The 25,471-nt window shown below is 44.9% G+C and overlaps 2 protein-coding genes across 12 annotated transcripts in view; one reads left to right on the top strand and one right to left on the bottom strand.

Annotated features, from left to right (window-relative positions):
• The window catches only part of SKAP1 (src kinase associated phosphoprotein 1), a 354,748-nt gene that overhangs the window by 5,034 nt on the left and 324,243 nt on the right, over nucleotides 1-25,471 (bottom strand). For 10 of the 11 annotated variants that reach the window (XM_081166710.1, XM_081166706.1, XM_081166714.1 and 7 more), the window contains one exon: nucleotides 22,233-22,612. The exons of the other annotated variant lie outside the window; for it this stretch is intronic. The gene's annotated coding sequence lies outside the window, so the exon portion shown is untranslated. Of the gene's footprint in view, nucleotides 1-22,232; nucleotides 22,613-25,471 lie in introns of those variants that run through there. 11 annotated transcript variants of the gene reach the window in all.
• On the top strand, nucleotides 550-10,327 carry SNX11 (sorting nexin 11). Its single transcript, XM_081166918.1, has 5 exons — nucleotides 550-961; nucleotides 2,383-2,483; nucleotides 3,398-3,496; nucleotides 6,790-7,002; nucleotides 8,353-10,327. The coding sequence occupies exons 1-5, from the start codon at nucleotides 839-841 to the stop codon at nucleotides 8,483-8,485; spliced, it is 669 nt and encodes a 222-aa protein (XP_081023044.1). The 5' UTR covers nucleotides 550-838; the 3' UTR covers nucleotides 8,486-10,327.

Genomic DNA, 25,471 nt, shown 5'->3' with positions numbered 1-25,471 from the left:
TTCCTGCTCCTCCACATGCAGCTGCTGGGTGACCTTGGGCTAGTCACACTTCTTTGAAGTCTCTCAGATTCACTCGCCTCACAGAGTGTTTGTTGTGAGGGAGGAAGGGAAAGGAGATTGTTAGCTGCTTTGAGACTCCTTAAGGGGAGTGAAAGATGGGATATCAAGTCCAAACTCCTCCTCCTCCTCCTCCTCCTCTCTTTCTTTTCTTTCTTTCTTTCTTTCTTTCTTTCTTTCTTTCTTTCTTTCTTTCTTTCTTTCTCAATAAGGTTGTGGATTCATATTCAACCAGCCCCTCCACTCCTTTCAGAAGAAAGTGGGACAGAGCATATATACCTTAGAATCTACCTATCGGAAAATGAAGGGAGAACATAATAGAGTTCTGTACATCCAAACACCATTGTTGTTTGGAGGGGCAGTTGTTAGCAGGCAGCTTAAGAATGGATACAAGGAAATATCTTCTTATAAAGAGTACTCGTTTACAGGGCTGGACAGAGGACAGGTCTTTTAACATCTATTAACCTTCATCCACATCACCTGGTACTTGAAGGTATCCTTTCCTCCATGTTCCAAGGCAATATCAGTTGCTGGCAACAAAGAAAGGAATGTGGTTGCTTCCATCCTGTGCTTTTCAACTTCCTGGGCGCCTCTGGTTGGCCATCATTGAAAAAAGGTGCTGAAGTAGATGTACTTTTGGTGTGATCTAGCAAGGCTTTTTTTCTATCTGCTTAAACAGTTTCTGTTTGTAGATGATGTTCTTCAGGCTAGGAGTCATTATTCCTCTTAAGGTATGGGATGGGAGGCCGTGGGGAGGAGTATTGGGACTGGAGACTTTTGAATGTGTTTCCACCACCCCCTCTATCCTCTTGCCCAGGAGCTGACCACTGTGCGTGTCCAAGATCCTCGTGTCCAGAACGAGGGCTCCTGGAACTCTTATGTGGACTACAAAATATTCCTCCATGTAAGTATGGCAAAGCTGGAGCTGGAAGGGGTCCAAAGAGCAACAGCTAAAGTGACTGGAAATATGGCTTGTCATCTCATGTAGAAAACATTTGTAGAACAAATTCTTCTTCTAACAAAGCCATCTTCGCCTGGTGCTGAAATGGCCACCTCTGCTACTTCTTCAAACTGCTGTGTAAGTGAGAGTAAACTGCCTGTATTCCAGTCCCTCTGGCAACTGCACAGAATTTGGAAGAGAAGTCAACTTTGCATCACGGGCAGGCAGAAGGCAAGAGACAGCAGGAATTCTCCTGCTATTTGTTTCTTACCTTTTCCAAAGCTGTGCACAAGTGAGACAAGACTCCAAGAGAGCTCATTAGCAGGCACAGAGGGAAGAAAGATACATTTTCTCTTGCTTGTGATGGAGTTCGGAGAATGAAAGAAAGAGCAGGAGAAAATCTTGCTGCTTCTTCCCTTCTCCAGGCTGCAGTGCAAAGAAGTCTGAAAGAGACTTCTAGGAGTCATGGGTACTTTCCATTGGCACCTTATATTGGTCCACACAGCTCACTATTGTCTCCATTGGCATGCAGCAGGAGCCTTCCGAGGTTTCAGACAGGGTTCTCCCTGCCTCTGCTTGGAGATGCCTTGGATTGAATCTCAAACCTTCTATGTAGAAAGCAGATGTTCTGCCATTAGACTACAACCCTAATCCAGGGATTGTGCTGGTCCTGAGGCTATAACAGAGTGACCTCTGAGAAAACAGAAGCTAGCCATCTCTGGATTAGAGGATTATGTGGAGGATGGCTGGGAGTCAAACTACCTTGGGGACCTTACCTGCTGGTTTAGAGGCTGGCCCACCAGATCATGTAGATAAATAAGGGATGGCTACCACAATGCACCCTTCATGTTACCTTTTCCTGCAGCATCTGACTGACAACTGCTAGGCTAGATGAATCTTTGGTCTGATTTCCCCTAAGGCAATTTTTATTTGGGCTCTCATCCCACTGCCTGCTTTGGCTGATCAAGTAATAATAATAATAATAATAATAATAGTCACATTTCTGAGGGCTCAGTTGTAGGTACCTCTCTGAGAGGCAGAAGGAAATGTAAGACAAACAAATCTGTTGCTAATAGTTAAAGGACATTATAGAGAAAAAGGCCATTCTTTTATTACCAAAAAAATCAAATGGCAAGCATGCTCTTTGCTGACACAGCCTCACCTGTTGGTCAATTAAATCTTTAGTTCAGTCATCATAATGATTAAAAGTTTGCATTTCCAGTTTTCATGGCACAAAGTGTCTATAGTATAATGCTAGTGCTGCTTTAACAAAATGGCCAGCAGAGGGAGACAGCTTGGAAAAAGAGCCTGAGATAAGAAAATGAAAGTGGGGGGGTCGGTGGGTGGGAAATCTCAGAGCAACACTCTCTCTTCTCATTGTGCAGACCAACAGCAAAGCCTTTACAGCCAAGACATCCTGTGTACGCAGACGGTACCGTGAGTTCGTGTGGCTGAAGAAACGGCTGCAGAAAAATGCCGGCTTGGTGTAAGTGTGAAATGGCAATCTTTTCAAAGCCTGCTGTACCCACAAAACATCACCAGGATAGGCAGGGCCTATGCCCCAATATAGCTCTGTTGAAAATAAAACTAGCTGAGGGTTCTAAATGCATTTGTTTGAATGGAAGCCTTTAAAATGTGCCTAACAAAGAGTGGCTCATTGGGAGAGCACATGCTTTGCATGCAGAGGATCCCATGTTCATTCCCTGACATCTTAAGTTAAAAGTGATCTGAGTAACAGTGCTGGGAAAAGGATCCCCTGCCTGACACCTTTGGAGAGCTGCTGCCAGTCAGAGATGTTACTGGCAAGAAGGAGCAATAGCTACCTTCTGAATAAGGCTGCTTTATATGTCAATTTCTTTTGTTAGAACTTAGAAGAGGCTTGCAATTTACCTTTTGCAAAGTTCATGTTACATCTACTCACTTGCAAGTGAGCCCAGCTCTGATACTGATCTAGCATCTGCTCTGATACTGATCTAGCATCCTGGAACCTACATAACTTTTCTGTAAACCCAGCTTGATAATTTAGTGCTGAGGACCATTCAAAGACATCAGCTTCACCTTGCAGAAATGCTGAGTTTTTCGTAAGGGGACCCGTCATGCGCTAACAGCTCCTGTCAGGCTTGTGGAAGATGTGCATTTCACTAATGTGCTTTTGCCAGTTTCATTGCCAAAATTAAAGGAGTCGTGTGAGAGTTTGCTGGAAGTCATTTTCATTCCTGACAAGAGCAAAATGCAGGAGGTAGCTGGTAGAGCTAGTAGTTTTCAGAGGGATCCCCTTTCAATAGTGCACAACAAACTCTTGGAATATAGTCAGAGACTGGAAGCATCTCTTTTCCTATTAACGTGCATGCAACTTGACAGGAGTGTCTTCATTCTTACGCCCCCTCCCCAATCTTTCAGGCCTGTCCCAGAACTTCCAGGGAAGTCCACCTTCTTTGCAGGCAGCACTGATGAATTCATTGAGAAGCGGAGGCAAGGGCTTCAGCAGTTCCTGGAGAAGTGAGTAGAAAGTAGGAACGAAGGTGGGGGAGGGCAGAGTTATGTGCTTGGATGCTGTCATACGTTTGGCAGAAATGTGGGTATATGTTGGGCTTCTCCATAAGAAAGAACGTTCCCATGAACAGTTACATTACTGTGTTCCATTCCCCATAATCTGCCCCTTTCTTTTCCCCTTCTGGCCTGGGATAAGTGCGTTTAGCTTCAGTTGCACTTCTTTTTTAATTCTTATCCTGTCCTCCTGTTAAGAAGCTTTGGGTGTAAGGTGAGGTCACCCTGCTTTATCTTTGAAAGCTTTCTGTAAGGTAGCCTAGGCCAGAGAGAGACGGGTGCCTTGGCCTAGGGTTACCCAGAGGACTTTACGGTGGAAGGTCTTCTCCTAGTCCAATACATTCACTTTGCTATCCTGGCTCTCACTTGTGGAGACTGACTTAGAAATGTAGTTGGAGTGAGCAGCAGTTAGCCCAGAGTGAGCAGAGGGAGGGCAAGACCTCCCTTCCTCCACTTGGCTGATCCCCACTGCAAGGAAGGTGCTCTATTTTGCTGTCAGGGGAAGCGCAATAGCTCAGTGGTTGAGTACATGCTTCACATGCAGCAGGTCTTAGATTCAGATCCTGTTATTTCCAGGTCGGCCTGGGAAAGACTCCTACCTGAACGCAGGAGAGCCATTGTCAGTGGACAGTACTGAACCATTGGTCAGACTTGGTATAAGGCAATTTCCTGTATATCTCATGGCCCTTTAAAACTTGGAGAGTTAGACATGCCAGCTCTGTGGTGCTGTCTTTCAGTATGTGGAAAATACAACATAGCAGTTATGTGTTGTGTTTCTCCTGGCCTCTACAAAGATGGTGTGCAGATGTAATCATTCAACCTGAGTATTCTCCAGGTGTCTCAAGCAATTTGTTGGAAATAACAGTTTGAGAAACATTAGCTTAGCGGCAGGATATGAGAGAGCCAGAAGTCAAGTGCTCCAACGCATTAGGGACATAGAGCTGCAATGTCATATGGGCAAAATGGATAAACATGCCATAATTAGAGACTTTGGGAGAGGGTTCTCACCCGCAAATTATTTGGCTGATTTACAAATACCTAAGTACAGACACTCCTTTACCCTGGCCAGATTTAACGTTCTGCCCTCTGCCCTGCTGCTAGGCAGATATGAGGGCAAACCATATGAGTCATGTGTTTGCCCATGTGGCTCATCGGAAGTGGAAACAAGTCTGCATGTATTGCTGCACTGTAGTTACTACGAGGATCTACGTTTGACCTTTATTGCCCCAGTTCTACAAAAGCTTAAAAATGAACCAGAACTCCAACGTATGAGAGCCTTGGTAGAAGATAAGGTTCCTGAAATTACGATCAATGTGGCCAAATTTTGTGTAGCCGCTATTAGGCGCAGGAAACGAGCTTTCCAATGTCAATATGCAGGCGAAGGCAAATACTTAATTTTATTTATGCTGTCTAATTTCAAATTGCAGTTATGTATCGAAATTGTCCTTTGTTTTTTCCGGTGTTATGCTTCGCTGACTAGCTGTACGAGTTAATCTGGTCTGTGACCATTTAATAAAATTTGATTTGATTATATTTTTTAAGAATAGTTATACCTTACATTTCCACTTAAAAAAAACCTGCCACAATACCCAAAGTGACTTCCAACATGTTTTAAAGTAGTAATGGGTTAGATCAGGTTGGGGAACCTATAGCCCTACTGTAGTGTACTGTACTGTGGGATCACTCGTAGCTAAGTAAGATTGTCTTCCATGCAAAGGCATAGCGTGGAGAGTGCCGTGGGTGCCGTGGCCCTGGGTGCAGTTTTGAGAGGGGGCTCTAACAGGCACCCCCACATTGGAGCCTGGTTCTGCGCCAGGAGCTGCCCTCTGGCTGCGGTGCTTGTGGCTGGCGCAGCTCTGCCCCCAGGTCAGGCCTGACCTGGGGAGGAGAGCAGGCGAGTGGGTGGCCGCGCTGTCACCCAGCCTCCTCAGCTGTGGCACACCTCATGCTCAGCGGCAGCAGCTCTCCCACTGGGTCATGTCTGACCCAGGCCTGAGCCGGCAGCAGAGAGCAGAAAGAGAGTGGGTAGCAGCTTCCCTGCCTCTCTCCTACCTTGAACAATGGTGCATGGGAGGGTGCCTTCCACACCCCATGCGCCTGCCCCGGGCAGCGCGGGCACACGCTCTGCCACTGCTTCCATGAATATGGTTTTAACAGTGTGTCTGTGCGGGCCAATTCTGGATCCGCACATCCTTCCACAGCAGGGACATAGGTTTCCGGGCGGGAGTAGATCACAATGAGGATTTGCCAAATGTGCCTTCCTCTTAGCTCATTTCTCCCTTTCATCCTGAGTTCGTGCCTCTTCAAAGTCCATGACGCCTTTGGTAGAGGCTGTTCTTCAACTGGAGCACTTGCAGGCCAGTGTTTCCCAGTTGTCAGTGTTTATACTGCATTTTTTGAGATTTGCCTTGAGAGAGTTTTTAAACCTCTTTTGTTGTCCACCGGCATTACACTTTCCATTCTTAAGTTGGGAATAGAGTACAGTCATACCTCGGGTTAAATACGCTTCGAGTTGAGCACATTCGAGTGCTCGCTTCGGCAGCACATATACTAAAATTGGAACGATACAGAGAAGATTAGCATGGCCCCTGCGCAAGGATGACACGAGTTGAGCATATTCGAGTTGCGCTCCGCAGCAACCCGGAAGTAATGGAGCAAGTTACTTCCAGGTTTCGCCGCTTGTGCATGCGCAGACGCTCAAAATGATGTCACACGCATGCGCAGAAGCTGCGAAAAGCAACGCATGCATGCGCAGACATGCCGTTGCTAGATACGTTTACCTCTAGATGTGAACAGGGCTCCGGAACGGATCCCGTTCGTATCTAGAGGTACCACTGTAGTTGTTTTGGAAGACGATAATCAGGCATCCGAACAACATGACCAGGCTGCTGGAATACAACTCCCATGAAGTCTTAACTTGATGGCGGAACAGGACTGTCCCTACCATTAGGCTGAGAGGTTGTCACTTTGAGCAGCAGGTGCTTGGAGGTAGACAGCCTTCACTGAACCCTATGATTGTTCTCTTTTGTAGGGCAGAGGTTTGTGTGCATTTGGCTTATCTCTCACTCACTTAGCTAGCCTGCCGAAAGCTAAGACTTGGCTATGTGGAAGAGAAGGGCAGGAAGGGCTGCTTGATCTGGGAAGCAGTCCTAGGGAAGGCTCTCTTGTACAGAAAGCATGGTTTACCAGGCACTGTTTGCTGTCCCTTTGGTTTGGTACTTACCACCTTCCGTTTTCCTTTCAAGGGTGGTACAGAATGTTGTGCTCCTTTCGGATAGCCAGCTGCACCTCTTCCTCCAGAGCCAGCTCTCTATACCAGAGATTGAAGCTTGCGTTCAGGGTCGGGGCTCTCTGAGCGTCACAGATGCCATTCTCCATTACGCCATGTCGAACTGTGGTTGGGTGCAGGAGGAGGACAGCCATTCCGCTCTGCTGGCCAAAGGGGACTTCAGCAGCAGGTAATCGGAACTGGGTGTGTTGGTGCAGTTTGTACTAGATGCTGAAAACTCTGAAGTGAATCCAGAATGAAAACGGTTCCTATCTGGGGGAAAGAGAGCTGGATTGGAGGAGGAGATCAGTATTTGAATGGGAAATCAGCTGTGTATGAGCTCTGCTCCTGTCTCTTCTCTTTCCCAGAGACAGGGTGGAAAAAGTAGAGGATTGCCAGAGTTTCCATGAACACCATGCTTTGCACCTCCTCCTCAATCAAGTGCCACCAGCCTCCTCTTTAATCAAGCGGGCAAGGCTTAGACATCACCAAGCAATTAACCACCACAATACAGGCTTTTTCAATAGTTGGATTTCAACATTTCCTGTAATCTTAAAAAAATGGTTATGGTTTTGAGCCAAAGGGGAGTGAACTAAATTCTGGTCTTGAAAGCTTTCCCCCCTTTCAGATATAGTTTTGTTGAATTTGTTATAATGTGTGTGTGTGTGTGTGTGTGTGTGTGTGTGTGTGTGTGTGTTTAGTGAGGCTTAAGTTACTGAGTACAGTATTTTCCACAGTATTTTCCTGCTCATCTACAATTGTATGCTGTTCTTCCATCTCCCGCTCTTCCTGAATTCACAGTGGTGCTTTGGTCTTAGACTGGCTATGGTTCTTGACCAGTCAAAACAGCTACACCATACTTCCCAAGAGATGAACTGCAGCATTCTTCCATATCACACAGAATTCCTGGGTGTGCCATTTGAAAGTGTGGTGCTTTGTCTCTCTAAGCAACTGTGTGCATGGGGGGAATGGGGCAATCCTAACCATATTTCTCAGAGCAGGGGTGGGCAGAGGTCATGCTTGCAGGATCTGTTTTGGTTTTTACTAGAACCCCAAGACCTACCAATCAGTCAGGTACAAAACCCCCCCATTGGAATTAAATTAATCTGCCGTCAGAAATTTGTTTTCAGTACCAGAACAGGGGACACGGACACACACACACACACACACAATTTCTTGTGCCCTCTTTCCAGCTTTCTTAATAACGGGTGGTGGATGGGAGTTATCTGGTTGTTGCCATTGTTAAACAATTGGAAGCCAAAAACGCTTGCTGACCTACTTCAAATCACCTAGAGCTCCCCCAGGAGATCCTGATGTGCCATCTGCCCACCTCTGTCTTAAACGATACATTGGCAGTGTAGGTGCAAATGTGTTTGGTCTGATTCCAAACCAAGGAACTCTGGGATGTATAGTTCTGTGAAGGAACCAAAGATTTCCAACAAAGTATTATCTCTCTTCTCTGCCTTCCCCTTTTTCTTGAAACCCAACCCTCCTTTTCTCTTACCTCCTTGTTTTGAAACCCAACCCTCTTTTCCAAAAGCTCTGTGGAATCTCACCCTCACTGGAGTGACCTCAGCATGGAAGACAGCCAGTTGGAGAGCCCGGATTCTGAGGAAGAGGAGCCACTGCCCGTTGACTCCGTAGCATCAGCTGACCTTGTCAAGGAACAGTGAAAACAAGAAGGAAAGGGGCTCTGTCCAGGATGTGCTTGGAGCTCATCTCTAGCCCTTTCCTGGAACTTGCATTGCCTGTCAAAACTCCAGGGTCCAACTCCTATGCTGTAACTGGTGACCTGAGTGGGCGACCAGCCTGGACCAAGGCCCGAGAAGCTGAAGCTCACGCCTAGGAATACTGCAGTAGCTGTAAATTATATGATGTAGCTCCTGTTTTTGCAGCCTGATCCTGCCTTGTAGAAAATGAGCTGGCTTCCAGCAAGGGCATGTCAGCCTATCACTTCTTATCCCACCTTCTGTAGATTTTGGCAAACAATCCCACGCAGGAAGCTGCTCGGTTTTGTTTTGGCTGCGTTCCCTTTCTCTCCCTCCTCCTCTCCATCGCTGATAGTGTTTCTCGCAGAGGCCCAGCTGTCTTTGGTTACCCAGTAGGCGTGTCAAAAACAGTTCGCCTGGAGTTGGACTTTCCTTTGTTACAGAGAGCCCACCTGCTGGCTGTGGATGCCAAGCCCACATCTGGGTTTCCCTGGTGGAGCTGCATGCAGCTGGGATGAGTGGCTGGGCACCCTCACCAGCTCATTAGCACCAGAGCTGATTCTTCTGGTTAGAGGGTGCGAGCGTTAAGAACATAGAGGGGGGAATGAGGAAGTTATTCTGTAATGCTCTTGTGTGTTTGATGCATGCAACCCATCATCTGCTCTAGAAATAAGATGACCCCTCCATAGCCCCACCACTGTGTATCTTTGTGAGGGTATTAGATAATTTCCTTCCAATTGTCTTTGCACAGACAGTGGACCAGAGATCTTATAGAGATCCCCTGACTTGCCCATTCTTCTTTGGGTAGAAGATAATGCAGAGCTAAAAGAAATGGTCTTAAATAGGCTGGGAGGCCTGCGTGAAACATTTCTTACTTTTTCTTTTTTGCTGTTTCTTCTCCTCTGTCTCCATTGCCTCCCAAAGTTTGGTGTACTATGAAATTAGGCTTCTGGTGATACCCATACACTTCCCCGAAAACCCTTTTTAATGAAAGTTAGGAAGTTTCTTGCCCTCCAACATCAACTCTGGTGTCTGGGTGCTTTCTGCTGTAACTTGCAGATTCAGTCTGTGGGCTTTGAGTTTTGAAATGGCAGAGAAACTCCTCAGTTTAAGTGCTTTGACCTTTTCCCCCACACCTCTTTCTCTCCAAATAACTCAGTAAAACAAACATGCAAGTAGAACTGCTATCACCTGAAAAGCTCTGGTCATGCGTTGCTTTTAATCGTTCATTCTCCCACTCTCCAGTCTGCCACCCAGTTATGACATATTTTCTTTTTAGATGTGGAACTGAGGAGGGTGCAGAAGAGCAAAAGAAGCAAGTGTCCTCTCTTTCAAGTTCTGGTGGTGTATATAGAATGGTGTGTATAGAAAGTAATAATGGAATATCCTATTACATCCATCAACAGACAGGCCAAGTTCAGATATACATCTCTCCAGTTGTTGACTTTCCAGTCATTTTGACCTTAGGATGTAAACTGCAAGGCCCTCTTCACAAGTGGTGGTGGAAGGGCACGTCCTCTTGCAGGATCTTATAGCACGGAGATCATGGGAGCATCCATGTGAGGGTGGTCAGTGGCATCTGTCTGTCCCATTTTATCAGAGTCCGCCCCCTTGAGTACTGATGAAGCAGGAAGGGATTTTGTTTCATTCATGCACACTCTCCAACAGCCACAGATTGCAGCACAGAGAAGGAGATCCCTTGCTGCAACAGGTGCACAGAGAGAACATCCTCTAAGATACTGTATATGTGAATTTTCAGAAATGTGTATACTTGCAAAAATAAAAAAGGATAACATTTCCAGGCGATGTCCATTAACAGTGCTTTGCTTTTTACCCAACCTGAGAATGTTTGATTTAACATTTTCTCTTACAAGCAGGGCTTTAATCTGAGGCAAAGGTAAAACATTGTGCAAAATGCAGTTCCCTCGTGAATAACCTCTGCTAACCTCATCCCACACTCATAGCACCTATCATATTATGCATGGATTGCCAGTGGATAGTTCAGGTGCTTGGCTAGGGGCATGTTATAATAGGAGGAGTTAGAACCAATCCAGGTTAAATATTATTATTATTTAGGAGACATGGGAGATTCCAGTGTCCCTGGTAAGGTTTTGGTTAACCTTTCACTAAAGGCATAAAAAATGGGCAGCCCTGAATACAAAAACAAGGAAGGTCTCTTATGATATCGGGGCAAACAGGAGAGTGTTTTGGTGATGGGGTGATCTGTCAATTAGTTTTCACTTGGCATGGATATGTTTCCTCGGCTGAAAGACTGATATGTCTGGAGGTAGGAAAAGGTTTTACTGGCAAGTGGGATAGGTCGTGAATCTGGGATTTTTAAAAATCTTGTAGCAGCTTTCGGGGATCTGTGGCTGTCCAGATGTTGTTGAATTCCAATTCCCATCAGCCCCAACCAGACATAATTTGCTTAGTAAGCTGTTTTCTGTCACGAACTTGGCCTCTGCTTGTGGCACGTGGTATTTTGGATTATGTTGGTGTTGGTGTTTGGGCTGTTGCTGGATACATGACTTTGTTTTGTAGGGATTTACACCCAAATGGACTTCTAGTCTATTTCAACTTGATGATTCATAGCTGCACAGCATAGTAGTTAAGAGACAGAAGTCCCCCAGTTCAAATTTCAGCTTGGTCAAGAACTCACAGAGTAGATTTAAGAGATGGTATTATTCACTGGCCTTGCCTCTCTGCCTGTAACATAGGGATAATAATGCTGGTCTTCCTTACTAGGGATGCTAAGGATTAATGAGATCATGTACATGAAGTGCTTTGAGCATTTAGGTACAGTGATATGTATCTATTTAAGTTCCTCTATATTATTTCAGCTTCATAGTTGCTGCTGCAGCATGGCTCCTTTTTATGTACTATGTATCTATTTACAGTAGTACCTCGGGTTAAGTACTTAATTCGTTCCGGAGGTCCGTTCTTAACCTGAAACTGTTCTTAAAACTGAAGCACCACTTTAGCTAATGGGGCCTCCTGCTGCCACCGCGCCACCAGAGCACAATTTCTGTTCTCATCCTGAAGCAAAGTTCTTAACCCGAGGTGCTATTTCTGGGTTAGCGGAGTCTGTAACCTGAAGCGTACGTAACCTGAAGCGTATGTAATCCAAGGTGTCACTGTAAGTCCCTCTACGTTATTTCAACTGCATAGTTGCTGCTGCAGCATGGCTCCTTTTCATGCCCTTCTGGTGCCAAAAGAACCCAAGGTCATGTGCAAGGGGGTTGCTGGTGTGCTACTTCTGACACAAGTCTTGCTGTCTTCTGTTAGAGTCTTAAGTTAGTGGAGCACTGTAGGAAGTAGTCATGCGGCTGAGGCTATATCAGACTAGGCACTCATTATTACTTTAAAAAATTGAGATGCGATACCTCTGGAGGCCCTTCACCACCGCCCCCAAATTTCACATCTTCTCTGCCTCTCCTTAGTTATGGCTTTACATTTCAGGGGGCTTTTGGGCCTGGTGCGCCGCAAAAGGGATCAAGCCAAATGCGCAGGTGGAGGGTGGGCAAAGAGGACTTTGAAACCTACAGAGGAAAATTCTCAAAATGTCAAAAGAAGTTCACTTCAAAAAACAAAAACAGAATAAACCTCTCCTCACTAGCCAGATGCTCACTAATGACAGCTACTCTCCTGATTGGCCGGGCTGCCTCATGAATATTGATGAGAGCGCATGATCCAAATGGCGCAGCTGTGCAACCACCTGCCCTTGCCAGCTCAGCTTTCGAAGCTTCCAGACAGTCATTCGGAGCTGTTCGGAGATTTGATTTCCCACCCTCCTGAAAACTCAACACAAGTCTTCCCTCCCCTTTCCGCATGGTGCTCTCTCTCTTCTCGAGTGTATTTGGAGAGAGATGATGAGACAACCAGTAGGGAACCAGTGCAAGTTAGGCAGGGCTTCATTTTCTGCCCAGGTTCAGGCCAAAGACACTTTCAGTATCTATATTGCCCTACAGATTCAGGTCAAACCAAAGTTTGTGCAATCAGTAGCAGACATGTTGTAGAATGTGTTGATGGCTTTTTGGCTTCCAGGCACATAGCAGAATGAGGTGGCAGAGTCCAGAGATGCACTTCAGTTTATAGGTACTGATGATGCTCATTTTCCATTGTTTCTCCATGCAAAAACAACCAACGCAACTCCTTGGAAGAAGAACAGAAACACTGCCAGGAGAGGCCTGCACTTAAGTTATTGACATGCTAGCTTTCTCCATGCAGGAGTTGGGGCGGGTGTTACCAACTTGGCATAGGAAACAAGGTGCTCACAGCATGAAGAGGGAACCCACATGTGTTCAAAATGGGAGTATACTAATTTATGTGTGTATAGCTATGAGCTGTGATTGCTGAATGGCACCTCTCATGTTCAGGGTCAGCATATCTGACTACCAGCTGCTGAGGGCAAGTGAGGAATGGTGATCTCTTCTGCATCCTGCTTGAGAGTTTCCAAAGTCAGCTGGCTAGCCACTGTTTAGAGACAGACAGCTAGGCTATGTAGATCTTGATTTGATCTAGCAATGTAACATTTATCTTAGCATTCACTGGATTCTCATTCTCTGATACTTTCCCTCTACAACTGGGAGCTGGCTAGAGAGTCCTGGGTATGTAGAACACCTTTTCCTTCCCCATGGTGAAATGGCAGCCAGTCCCTAACAAACCTTAGACAAGGTAAAAGTGAGCCCTGGTGCCTGTTGCTTCACAAACCAAGAATTTAAATGAGACCTTGAGGTCTCATTCAGCAGCGCTGAGCCTCTGGCATGTTTGCAACAGGAGGACCAAAGCTAGGAATGTAATGCTAAAACATTGAACAAGAAACCCTCTGAGCATACTGAGTGCCTTTTAAGTCTGCATAGTGGGGAACCTGTGGTACTCCAACCGTTTGACTACAACTCCCATCATCCCTGATCACTGGCCATGCTGGCTGGGGCTGATGAGCGTTGGGATGAATTCCATTTAATGTGTCTAGTCTCAATACAGCCAGGATTAAAAGGCAGGGATTGTAGTAATAAGTGCAGCCGCCCTTTGCCTTCAGAAATGGTGTAGTACAAATGTGCAGGGTTGAATGTGTTAAAGGAAATGGTTCTCTGCAGGAGTGCCACAGCAATATCAACATGTGCAGGCTTTATTTTTAGGTTAAAGCTGGTTTAGCCTCCCTGCTGTGCAGAGATCCATTTAGTTCCTGTAAGGGACTAACTTGGCCTGGAGGTTCCTTGATTCTTAACAAGATCTTAGCTCAAGTGCTGGCTTTTCCTTCTCCTTCTCAAGGCTCCCTGGATCACTTCAGCACAGATTGTGCCTATCACACTTTCGACGTGGGCTTATTCCAAATCCAACCATGCTGGTTGGCAATTTAGGGAGGCAAAAAAATATATCCTGCACATACTCAAAACTATTCTCTCTCAATTCAGTGGGGTTTGCACTGGAGAAGTTGCTGGCCAGACTGCTCTACCTTCCACCTTTAACGGGAGCCCCAAAATTTGCCCCCAGAGGAGAGTGCCTCCCTCTGTTTTGTTGCAGGGTTGTCTCTTGCTTTCTGGCCCTCCAAACTCTTGCTCTTTCCTCTGCTGAGAGACTGGGGAGTGGGGATTAACACCCTTGGAGCTGCAAGCTGTTAGCCGGGTCAAGGCTTGGAGTTGCAAACATCTCTCTTGGCTTGTTTCTTTGCTTTCTTTCCCTGCTGCCGGCAGGATTTCTGGCGGAGCATCATTAAGGCTCCCCAAGTCTCCCTGCCTTCTGCTCCATTCCGAGTTTCTCTTGGCAGGCGCCTGGCCTTTTTTTTTTTTATAAAATGGAGGAAGTAATTTTTGCTGTGCCTGCCAGCAGCCTGGAATTTCAGGGTGGTGATTAGGGGGAAAGGGGAAAAAAGGGGGGGAGAGAGAGGTTGAGTGCTGTGCCTACTGCAGGCTCATTAAGCTCAGGGTTGCGGGGCGGCAGCTGCGGATCGAGATGTGGGCAGCCATCTGAGACGCGGGAGAGATGCTTCTTCCTATCAAGGCCTGGACACGAATCCTGCACCCCTATTCTCCACGCGCCACCTCTTGCCAAAAGTAAAAACGGCAAGAAAAAACAACAGGCTCTATTTGAACTGGGCTGACTGCAGATCGTCCTTTCAGCACTGGATTTGCAGCCGCACAAGCATGTGAATTAGAATATGCAGGGGACCCCTGCTACTATTACCCCTCCCCATCAAGTCACTGCAATTTGGGTCCAATATTCTAAAATAAAGGGGAAGTTCAAGATGACCTTGAAGCAGAGCTTTATTTGAGACAGTTTTGAATAGGAATCTTGACCCTGCAACATATGAGTCAGGGATAGCCAACACGCAGCCCTCCAGATGTTGAACTATAACTCCCATCGTTCCTGACCATTAGCCATGCTAGCTGGGGCAGATGGAAGTTGGAGTTTAGCATCAGTTGGATAGCACTACATTGGCCATCCATGATACAAATTAATAATGAAGATGAATGCCACTCTGCATATGCTTCAAGCGCCTTTTCTTCACAACCAAGAACCTACAGTCTGCTCCTTCTAATCTTGGTATTAGAAGGGAAGGCTTCCAGGCCAATGAACATAGAAACATGGAACTGTAGAGTTGGAAGGGACCCCAAGGGTTATCTACTCCAACGTTAATTTGAGCCTTAGCCCACCCTTTTTAAAACAACAACAACAAAAAAGAAGTGCTACCTTGGTTTTACTGCTTGGGATACTAGCTATAGATAGATGGGGACCTCCTTGGGCCAGGGCTTGGTTCCTAAAAGGGAGATGAAGGATTCAGACCTTACTGGAATTTATCTCCTGTGATCTGCTTCCAGAGGCTTATCTTACAAATGTGCAGGAGGGAGCTGGCTGACTTTACTCATTCGAGCCATAGTGCCTTGCTAATTGCTACAATGCTGTGGGAACACCAAGAGACGCCTAGTTCCAAAATGAGAAATTCACATTTATGATTTCAAAGTTAATTAACTAGCTATGGGCAACCCTCTGCATTATGGGACTAACAGCACTGACCAGTCTTACTAGGGTGTTGCAAGGATTACTGAGCTCATACACGTGAGGTCCTTGAAACACTCTATAGACGTGAAGTTGTGTTACTGAGATGAGAAGAGACCCACATTGGAGTCAGCTTGCCAGTTTGGTACAGCTAATCATTTTATATGGTGCCATAGGAGCCAACTCCTAGGGGCTGTAGGGGCTTCAGACCCCACAATAAAACATTTGAGGGGTCTGGGGCCTCTCAAGTTGGCACTCCTGCATGTTGCCATTCCACATGCAAAGTACTTTGTCAACTATACGGTATTGCTGTTCTTTTAGGATTTTTTTGAGTAAGGTCAACATGAGTCTTATATTACAGAGCAGGGATCTGGGCTTTGCTGAAGCTCACACCATAGCTTTGGTGCAGAGGATACAATCTATGCATGAAGAACAGCAGACCCCACATTGCAAAGGGATAAGGCATGCAGAACTCCCTGGCTCAGCTCTTTGAGATGTCCATGTAATGGGGGCTGGCAGGGCAAAAGACAAGGGAGATCAGAGGCAGGCGGAGCCAAAGTGAGTGACAAGTGTATCTATTCTGTTTGTTAGTAAGAAGGCAGGCAGGTGGGGGCTGGCTAATGATAGACTGGAGGTTAGTGGAGCAGTGCTCTGTTTGCCCTTATGGTCCAGCCTCCACTGTGCCCATATATGCTAAGCTTGTGCCCAAAGTGTGAAGTAGCCTAGGCACACAGCCTTCTCTAGAGTCAGATGACTGGGTGCAGGACATGATCTGTTCCCATGAGATGATAGGAAAGTTTTAAGAAAAGATTCTTATAATTCCTTTGGATGGTGGGAGGCAGTACTGCTCAAGTCAGTGGATCTATAGAGCAGGGGTGGCTAATTCCGTTTGGGGTGTGTGATCTGGCCTCGTAAAAAAAATAAAATCATTTCACTCTCTAAGAACCAACCAAGTTTAGGAGCAGTGGCAAAAAGGGAAACAAAAATAAGCAGAAACAATGTTGTGCAGGGCACAGTGCCTACGTAATCATATCAGCCATTTCATGAGGGAGAGGGGGTGATTACCCTTCTCAGCTGATCTGCGCTGGCCAAGTGTAAATGTGACCCATGCCAAAAAGGTTAGTTACACTCACTATAAAGATTTCCTATGTAGTAGATTTTTAATTTTATTTTTATTTTTAACAAGGTGGAAAACTAACAGCTTCTGTCCAAAAAGCTCCTGGCTTATTATCTGTCCTCCCCTATTCACATTATCACTAGGAGCTACTGTAGCAAAGTGCCTTAGAGACTTGAGTTGCAAAGTAGGAAGACCTTAGTTTAAATTTCACTGCAGCGATAAACTCTGTGGAAACACAATCTCAGCTCCCCACACCTGAACTATGGGGATTAATAGTACTAACCTACCTAACAAGGCTGATTCATGTGGACACAAAAGTGCTGTGTACATGCTAAATATTGTTGAGAGCTAGTAAGCCTTGATGGGCAGAGGGAGGAGACGGATGCCAGTCATTTTGCCAATTCCCTGCCTTAGCCACTGCTGATGCTGCAGCCCTCAATGGGAACCACAGAGAATAAAGACAGCCCTGTGTTCTGAGTCTTGGTCATGCTAGAATATGACAGCATGTTGGGAGTGTGAGATGGAATACTGGGAGCTGATTTACAAGAAGATCAGACTGGACACAATCCACACTGAACTGAACCAGATGTGCTCCCATTTATTTCAATAGAGCTTTTGCGGGAGAACTTCTCGGTGAATTGTGCCCTTTATTTTTCCTCTGCTGGGCAACACAGTTGTGTAGAAGAGCAAACAATTTGCGGTAGGCAGCGATCCCTGCCTCCTGTGAGTTGAGAGGTTCAAATATGTCTTCCCAATTAAAGCACAGCTGTTCAGAAAGAAATGGAGAGGGAGAGGGCTGCTGGTGGTGGAGCTGCTGTCTCTTTAAAGAGCCCTTCTAGTGACTGATGAGGGTTGGAGAGACAGAGCCAGGCAGGCCCTGATGAAACACTCATCGCACAGCTAGAAAATGACTGTAATTATGAACCAGTCCCTGCAGAAGGATGAACTCCAAGTTTGCTAATAACCCCGCCAGGTGCCTCTCTCATCTCTCTCCATGCCCAAGTGGTCTCTGTGGCAGCAAAGTTGGACTTACAGAAACTGTAGGCAAATATTTCCTAATGAGAGGTAAATTCCTTCCTTCCTGCAACTGGACCATCCTTGTCAGCAGGATTGTGTCTGTTTATGTCCTGCACCAAAGTAAGAACTGAATTGTTATCTTAAAATGTCAGACCACAAGGACCATCAAGCCTAGCACTGCCTTCAAATAACAGGCAGCCAGATGCCTTGGGGAAGCTCACACACTGAGTATGCTGAAGAAGACAGGCTCCCCCCTGACTTGCTTTTTGCCACAGGATCTGATAATTAAAAGTACAAGTGGGACATGCCAAAGCTCAGGATTCCAACCAGCCATGCCCTTGTCAAGGATACTTCATTCCATTCCTCCTCCAACAGTGGTCAGTCAACATCCTAAAGATGGTGTGTGCTTCTGCCAGCCTTTGGATTTCTCCGAGTGTGTAGATAAGAACATAGGAAGAGCTTGCTGGATCAGGCCAATGGCCCATCTGGTCTAGCCAACCAGATGCCTTTGGGAAACCCCACAAGCTGGATTTGAGCACCAGAGCACTCGTCCCTCCTGTGGTTTCCAGAAACTGGGATTCCAAAGCATTGCCGCCTCCAAATTCTGCTGTTCTGACTACATCAGTGTTTGCTGTCAAGTGTATGGAGTAGGGATGGGGGACCTCTCTATCTGGTTCTCAGGAACACCCTCCAAGCCATAACCCCTGTCCCCAAGCTACACCCTGCTTCTGTCCTACTTCATACCCTCCTTGAGTGTCATTGCCTGGCTGGTATGTGCTCTTGAATTTTTATAATGCCTCTCAGTTATTTCACAAAACTCCAGTTTCCAGAATATGTTGAAGCTGTAACAGTTACTCAAGTCTGAAATAACTTTTTTTGTAAATGTGGAGTTGTGGACACAGCTTATTACCACAGTAAAGCTAAGGATAACAGCAAATCAGAACACGTCCTGGCACAGTGCAATGTTTACTGGAGTATTAAACATAAACACTAAACATCTGCTTGGACTCTAAAAATGAATTCAGTACATAACAAAATAGATGAAATGGGAAACAATTGACCTTTTATATTGAATCACTCATAACTCTTTATTGAAATACTGAAAAAAAGGAAATTGGTTAATGGATTTTTGTTCATTGTTACTTATTCTCTCTCTCTCTCTCTAATTGCTATCTGAAATAGTTGCATTCACATGTAGCTAGCCTGAGTTCAGAAGATGTAATGTTCAAATAGGTTGAACATTCTGCACATTCTAGTTTCTGAATGTTCCCATTCTTAATGCCCAATCTGTATCCATGTTATGGAAACCCTCTAAAAGCTTGACTACATTTCAATTTAAATCAATTGTTACAATTTCCCTCTCTCAAGGAACTCTGGGAAATGTAGTTCTGGGAGACCTTAAGGCTCTAAAAGAGAATTATCAGTATCTTTCCAAAGTAAATTTCCCAGGCTATGTTGGCTAAGATCTTATAAGCCATTTGGTCCCCCTGCTTGATGCAAATAATCTAAAGCATTGCCAAGAGAGTGCTTGTGTTTATGTGAAATAAATGTACACTAAATTTCATATGTTGCAGTATACATGTCATCTTTGATGTGGATGTTATTGCACATCATATGAAGAGACTTTAAAGTCTGAGTAAGAAGAGGAATCTATTTTCATGAATAGGATAGTGGGTTATTTTATACATGTTTCAGCACCCTGGAGAGTTCCTCCAGTTTCTCTATCAAACACTTGTCAAGAAGACCATGCTGTAATAACAACATGTAGCCCAGCCAAGGGCCCATGTAGCCTAGCATTCTGTCTGCAAAGTGGACAAGTAGATGTCTCAGGGAAATTGAATGGGACATGATGGCAAAATGCACCACTTGTTTGTCCAAAGCATTGTAATCAATGGTATACTATCAGGAGAAAGGTGGGATATAAATGTAATCAATCAATCAATCAATCAATCAATCAATCAATCTGTGAACATGCAAATTCAATCTACATCACTCACCGTTCCATCATCCTGTGGACAGCATCTCATTCCTGCCTCCAAATGTGCAAAGAGTATTGGGTAGGAAACCATAACCACTGGGGTCCTAGTTAGTAGGATAGAAGTTCTTTCCCCCATTTTGCTAATTTCAGCCCCACACATCCTACAGCTAGAATCCTGAGACTTAAACATAAACACTAGAAAGGATGATGGCATGAAGAAGTTACTTTATATAAGATTTCTAGTAGATACATTCATTCATTCATTCATTTAATATCCCATCTTTCCTCCAAGGAGCTCAAGGTGGTGTACAGCTTTCCTCCACCTCATTTTATCCTCACAACAACCCTGTGAGGTAGGCTAGGCTAGGACTGGCCCAAGGATACCTGGTGAGCTCCATGGCTGAGTGGGGATTTGAACCCAGACCTCCCAGGTCCTAGAGCAACACACTAACCACTACACCACACTGACATGTAGGTAGTCTAGTTCACATTACTCAAAGAATTGCATTCTGCATTTTCTAAAACTGAAATTTGGTAAAATGTCAGAATTTCTGAAAACTTGCAATTTTGCTTTCAAAGATGACTTAGAAGGATTATTTTAAAATCTTAAACCTCACGTCCCATTGGTAGATTCTGGGAGAAATGTGAAGCTTGCCAGATTTATACCAAGGCAATCTGATGAATGGTAGCTCTGTGTGTGCAGCTCATATCCCTATCTCCCTTTCCCTTATGCTACTAGCAAGTTACCCAGGCAGAATTGGAGGACTGAATGGGAATGTGGGAAGTGCACTCAGCACACCTATTTTGTGCCATGTCACTTCCACACATGTCCACTCTTGTTCAGACAATGATACAGGTGAAAAGGAATCCAAGCTCCTTTTAGCCCTATGTGTGTTGGCCGTGATCAAATGGGACTAGATTGCTCTCCTTGTTTCTTCCTCAGCCCACGAAAGCCAAGTGAAATTCAGTAACAGCGAATGTTGAAACAAAATCATTTGCAAAGTCCTACATGCAAATTCAAGTTAGAGGAATTTGCTTAAGGCGTTCCTCTTCCCTAGTTAGTTTCAGTTGAGCCATTTTGAAACCAAATGTAAGGCTGCAATTTTGCACACAGTTGGCCTACCGAGAATCTTATTTATTTCAGTGGATTTTAAGTAAGATGTGTGCAGGTCGCAGCATAGGTTTTCATCCACGAAGCAGGTCCATTGGATTTGTCAACATGAAAGACTAAAACACTATCTTTTCGCATGTCATCCCTGGGGAGTGTGGGAGGGGAAGAACTCCAGGTTTGCTACCACTGAGAATTTAGATGTACCAGGTGAGCAGTTAACTACCGCCATCTTGTGGCTTCAATGACCGCTACACCTGAAATATGAAGAGAAACAGCTTTCCACTGGCTGGCATCACGGTGTGGCAGATGCTTTGCAGTCTCATAGCTCAGCTATGTCACACCCTTGAGGTGTAGTTTAATAAAACTCACACAACTAGATCCATTGTGTCAGATAGTGAGGGCTCTGCCACCTTTATCCCAGAGATCCAGGTGTAGGCAGGTGACCTTCCATGCACTTGTCCTGGGTGTGTTAGTTGCAACATTTATTCTGAGCCAGCAGCTCTCAAGGGTTTCAGATTGAGGTGTCTCCCAGCCCTACCAAGGGGTGCCAGGAATTGACCCTGGAACCTTCAGCATGCAAAGCAGCACAAAGAATTCTCCTTTTCCACTAAGATCTACAAGACACTCTCCATCCATAGGCCAAGGGCTCCTGTGCACATCAAGTTTGAAGTCCAACACTTATCACTCTAGAAAATAGGAATCGCCTGCAGTGGCATTTTACATTGCATTATTAAAGCTGAAGCAGATCAGTTTTGGGTTTCATCAGATTTTGGAGCAAAAAGCTAGATCTTGAACAAGATGGGGGCTAGGAGTTTGGTCTAAATACCTACCCATGAGTTGTAGGTCAGATGGATTTTTTCCCCTTTATATAGTATTGCTATATTTATAGCTAGCCTGTCCAACTTGTGACCTATCCAGGTAGACAGCGAGCAGCCATGTATGACAGCCAAACAGGGGCTCAATAAACCTTTTGTCTTTGCTGCCTGCCTGGGACTTGAAGAAAACAGGTCAGTCAAGCAGCTTGCTGACAAGGCTGTGAGGTGTGTTCAGCTGGAATATACCAGCCTGTTCTATAGGACTATGGGTGAGTGTGTGTCTGCCAGATTTCTTATTAAAACACATTCCCACCTCTGATGCTGCAATAAATGAATAGCAACAAAAATGAAACATTTATTTCTTTTTTACCCAGTTGTCTTTCAATCTTTATGTTTCTCTTAATGTAAGTAGTAAGTATTTATTATAAGCATACTTAATATTTTAAGCATTAATAAAATCCAAATTACTCTGTTCTAAATGGAATCTCTTCTGCCTCCCTCATAACTTTTATCTGGGATTTGGGAGTTTTATTCTAATTATACTGTATTCTGTACTGCATGTTTTGGCCTTTGGCTAAAGCAATAAAACTTGACTAGCTGATAAACACACACACACACACACACACAGAGAGAGAGAGAGAGAGAGAGAGAGAGAGAAACCTCAGCACAATAAACACTTTCTAATCAGGAAATGACAGAAGTATTTATTCCAAAATATTGTCAACATATTTCCCCATTGAGTGTTCTGCAAAAGCAAGTACTGCCCCCACCATCATGTATGTGGAATGTCTGGCCACCTTCTGCAGAACAAGAGCATGTGCCAAGTGGGGGAAAAGTACTAGAGCAAAAGTCTCTAGAGTGTGAAGAACTCTATCTCAGAATGGAAAAGGCTGAAGGAACAACAGGAGAGGAGACTGTGCTTCTGCTGCAGATTTAATGTGGGTTGAGGACATCTCGTGTGCACATATTTTTCTTAGGAATAGCAAAGAGGGGTTCTAGGAAGTGTTTCTGTTGCATCAACAATGCAAGGGACGGGAAGAGATGAGACCCAGGTTATCTAGGAGGGAACATAAAATAAATGTGAAGATGGTCATTTGGGAGGAAAAACTATGAAAATAGAATGATCAATAAGGTGGCCAACCCACAGCTCACATTCAGCCCAGGTTTTTTGTTGCTCCGCAAGACCCTCCCACTCCTTTTTTTTTTAATTGACAATATTTCATCAGTCTTGATGTGGACCCCTCCATTTGTGATGTCTGGCGACTGCTGTGCTCATTGTAAATCACTCAATCTCCACACAAAAGGTCCTGGACTTGCTGTTATGTGTGTCTGAAACACAAACTTCAAAAATGGGTTTTCGCTCTAGGTAACTAACCCACTACATCCAGCCTTAGGGTGCTGGATGCCCCTCTGCTCTTGGTTCACAAAATAAGCCCTGCTTGGAAATTTCAAGTTCTACGAAGAAAGCCTCCAATTTCCTTCTGGAATGAAAAACCTACAGTGAATACAGGCAATCGCTTGCCACAAGGCACCAGCACAAGGAATGCTGAGCAGTTTGCCCAGGGCTCATAAACGTTTAAAGGGCCTATGTAGCTTAGTCCCAGACCTGGCATAATTTCCAACTCACCACTCTTGGCTGTTGGGAAACCAGCAGGGAGGGTAAATTAAGGAGTGTGCAAGTGACCTGAGTGGATCTGGCACAAAGCCTGCTCACCTGCTTGCTGTAATCTCAGGACTCTGGATATCAGAGGAAAGTGTTACAGGTTTGAAGGTGCTAGAGTTTAAGGCTTGCAGTATTAAAAACAGGAAACAGCCAGACTCATGCACATTTAAGACAGATCCATGTGTGCATTTGAGCTGTGTACTAGGCACTTCAAATCCTTTAATTGGCATGTGCAGGAGTTAACTTCCTAAACTGTGTATTAGACACCTCGTGAGTTGAAATTAACATCTGTTAGAAAATAATTGAGTCAGGCTAATTTCCCTTTGAGGTGTTTGCCTAGGGTAATGAGTCATTCACACAACATGAGGATCAAAGGCAGTGGGACTTCTGCCTGTATTAAAAGAGACCAGTGTGAAGCTGGGGTGTGACTTGAGGGAGCAAGGCAAGCTGCAGGGCAAGGATGCTGATGTGCCTATGAAGGAAGCAGGACCCACTTGTATATATGTTGTATATAAACCATGTATCATAAACCATATGCCATAAAAGCAAAATGCAGACTCAGTAAAGAGCATCAGGAGCTACCTGGAATCTCACACTGGCGTAGAGATTGGGGGTGGCATGTAACACTAGATCAAGGATCCAGCTTGTGACAGAGTAGTGGGCTTTTGCTTGAGCAAATCTGGTACCCAGGTCCAAGCAAACATGGAGCTAGCCTTGCAGTTAATTAAACAGTGGTGGCCAATTTATTGGACTAGGGCACCCAAGCAAAGTCCAAAGTATTTCATAATTCCACTGCAGCATACACTGCACCCCATTCACATGCCTTGAGGTGGCCTTGCCTCTAAGTGTGGGGGGCAGGCAGGAAATCAGACCTGACTCCATGCTACAGTCAGGCCAATGAGACTCTACTGCCTGTGCCACTTGTGGCACCCACGCTACAGATTGGTCACTAATTCAGTAAAATTTAAAATTGTATTTTGATATAGTTTGTTCTTCTACCTTGACTCCTACATCTTTTTAGCACCTTTGTCTAACCAGCTATTCCTCCCCTAGCCTTGCCTTGTATAAATGTGCTCCCTGCCAACACAGTATGACCTTATTGAATTCCACTTCACTCTTAACTCAAAATTCACCTAATGACTCTTAATGCTTTCTCCTAATGTGGAGACTTCCTGGCTTGCTCCAGCAGAAAGGAGAGGCCAGAAGATGGAGCCAGAGACAATATTCCTCCAGGTTTAATCCAGGCTTATGTAAAAAAACAATCAAGAAACATTGCGTGCAGTGCCTTTTTAACAAACTCTCTGTTAATGTTTCAGATACCCAGCCTGCTCTTGGGCTGGAGAATATCATCTACAATAATGAAAGGATATGGATCTCCCCACTCAGTGTTCAATTTAAGCCACATCTCATCATAACACAGCCTCAGAATTTGTTTTTGCCAGGGTTCAGAGACCTGGAATATGTCACATATAATAGAGACAGGAGTGTCTCTGAGCATGGTTGAGATTTCTTTCCTTTGCTATCTGATATCGGGGGCTGTGGTTCCAGATCAGTGGGCAGCACTGCCAGACAGGGGTAACCCTCAACAACCAACAACTGCATGATCATTCTTGTAGTCCCATCCTAAAAACAACTGTCCCAAGACAAACCAGTGGTTCACAGAGCCACTTTCCCATTAGTAAACAGCAACTCAACTCAACAGTTAACAAACACAGAAAGTAGTTTATATATTATGACAATTATATTGGGCCAGTTTATATGGCTGTGAGAATATGCTATCTTTTGGAGTTGTTCAATAGTTTTCATCAGGCAGAACAGAAAGGTGGCTGATTCTCAGTTAATTACCCAACAGTTCATCTCTGCCTAGACAAAACAATTATTTGCAAAGGGAAGTAAAATTGCTTTCTCTCTATAGTTGAGAATACACCATATAATACCTCTGCCTCTCATCAATGACTAGATCTTTAGGGATCTTCAGAACCAGATAAGTTACAGAATACAAATGAGCAATTGCTGAGCTTCCCTCCATTTTCTCTTTGCCAACTGTCCACCATTTTGGAGAATCCCTTCTTTCACCTTTTCCCCCCAGCTGGTGCATTCCCTTCAACACATGTAACAGCACCACCTCCTGGTGGCTGATTAAAATCACACTATGTGTTTCACTTATCTTAAGTGCAGTTCAGTTAACTCCAAGGCACCTCTGAGGGAAGACCTATCAGCCGATGAAACATTCAAGCAAGCAGCTTTGAATGA

Source organism: Podarcis bocagei, assembly GCF_964188305.1.
Source record: "Podarcis bocagei genome assembly, chromosome: 13".
Lineage (NCBI taxonomy): Eukaryota > Metazoa > Chordata > Lepidosauria > Squamata > Lacertidae > Podarcis > Podarcis bocagei.
This window is presented reverse-complemented; position numbering and strand designations above follow the sequence as displayed.

Coding starts and splice junctions, on each gene's coding strand:
- SNX11 (XM_081166918.1), top strand. CDS start 839: ATGTGTTTCCACCACCCCCTCTATCCTCTTGCCCAGGAGCTGACCACT. Junction 962..2,382: donor ACTACAAAATATTCCTCCAT/GTAAGTATGGCA, acceptor CTCATTGTGCAG/ACCAACAGCAAAGCCTTTAC. Junction 3,497..6,789: donor CTTCAGCAGTTCCTGGAGAA/GTGAGTAGAAAG, acceptor TTTCCTTTCAAG/GGTGGTACAGAATGTTGTGC.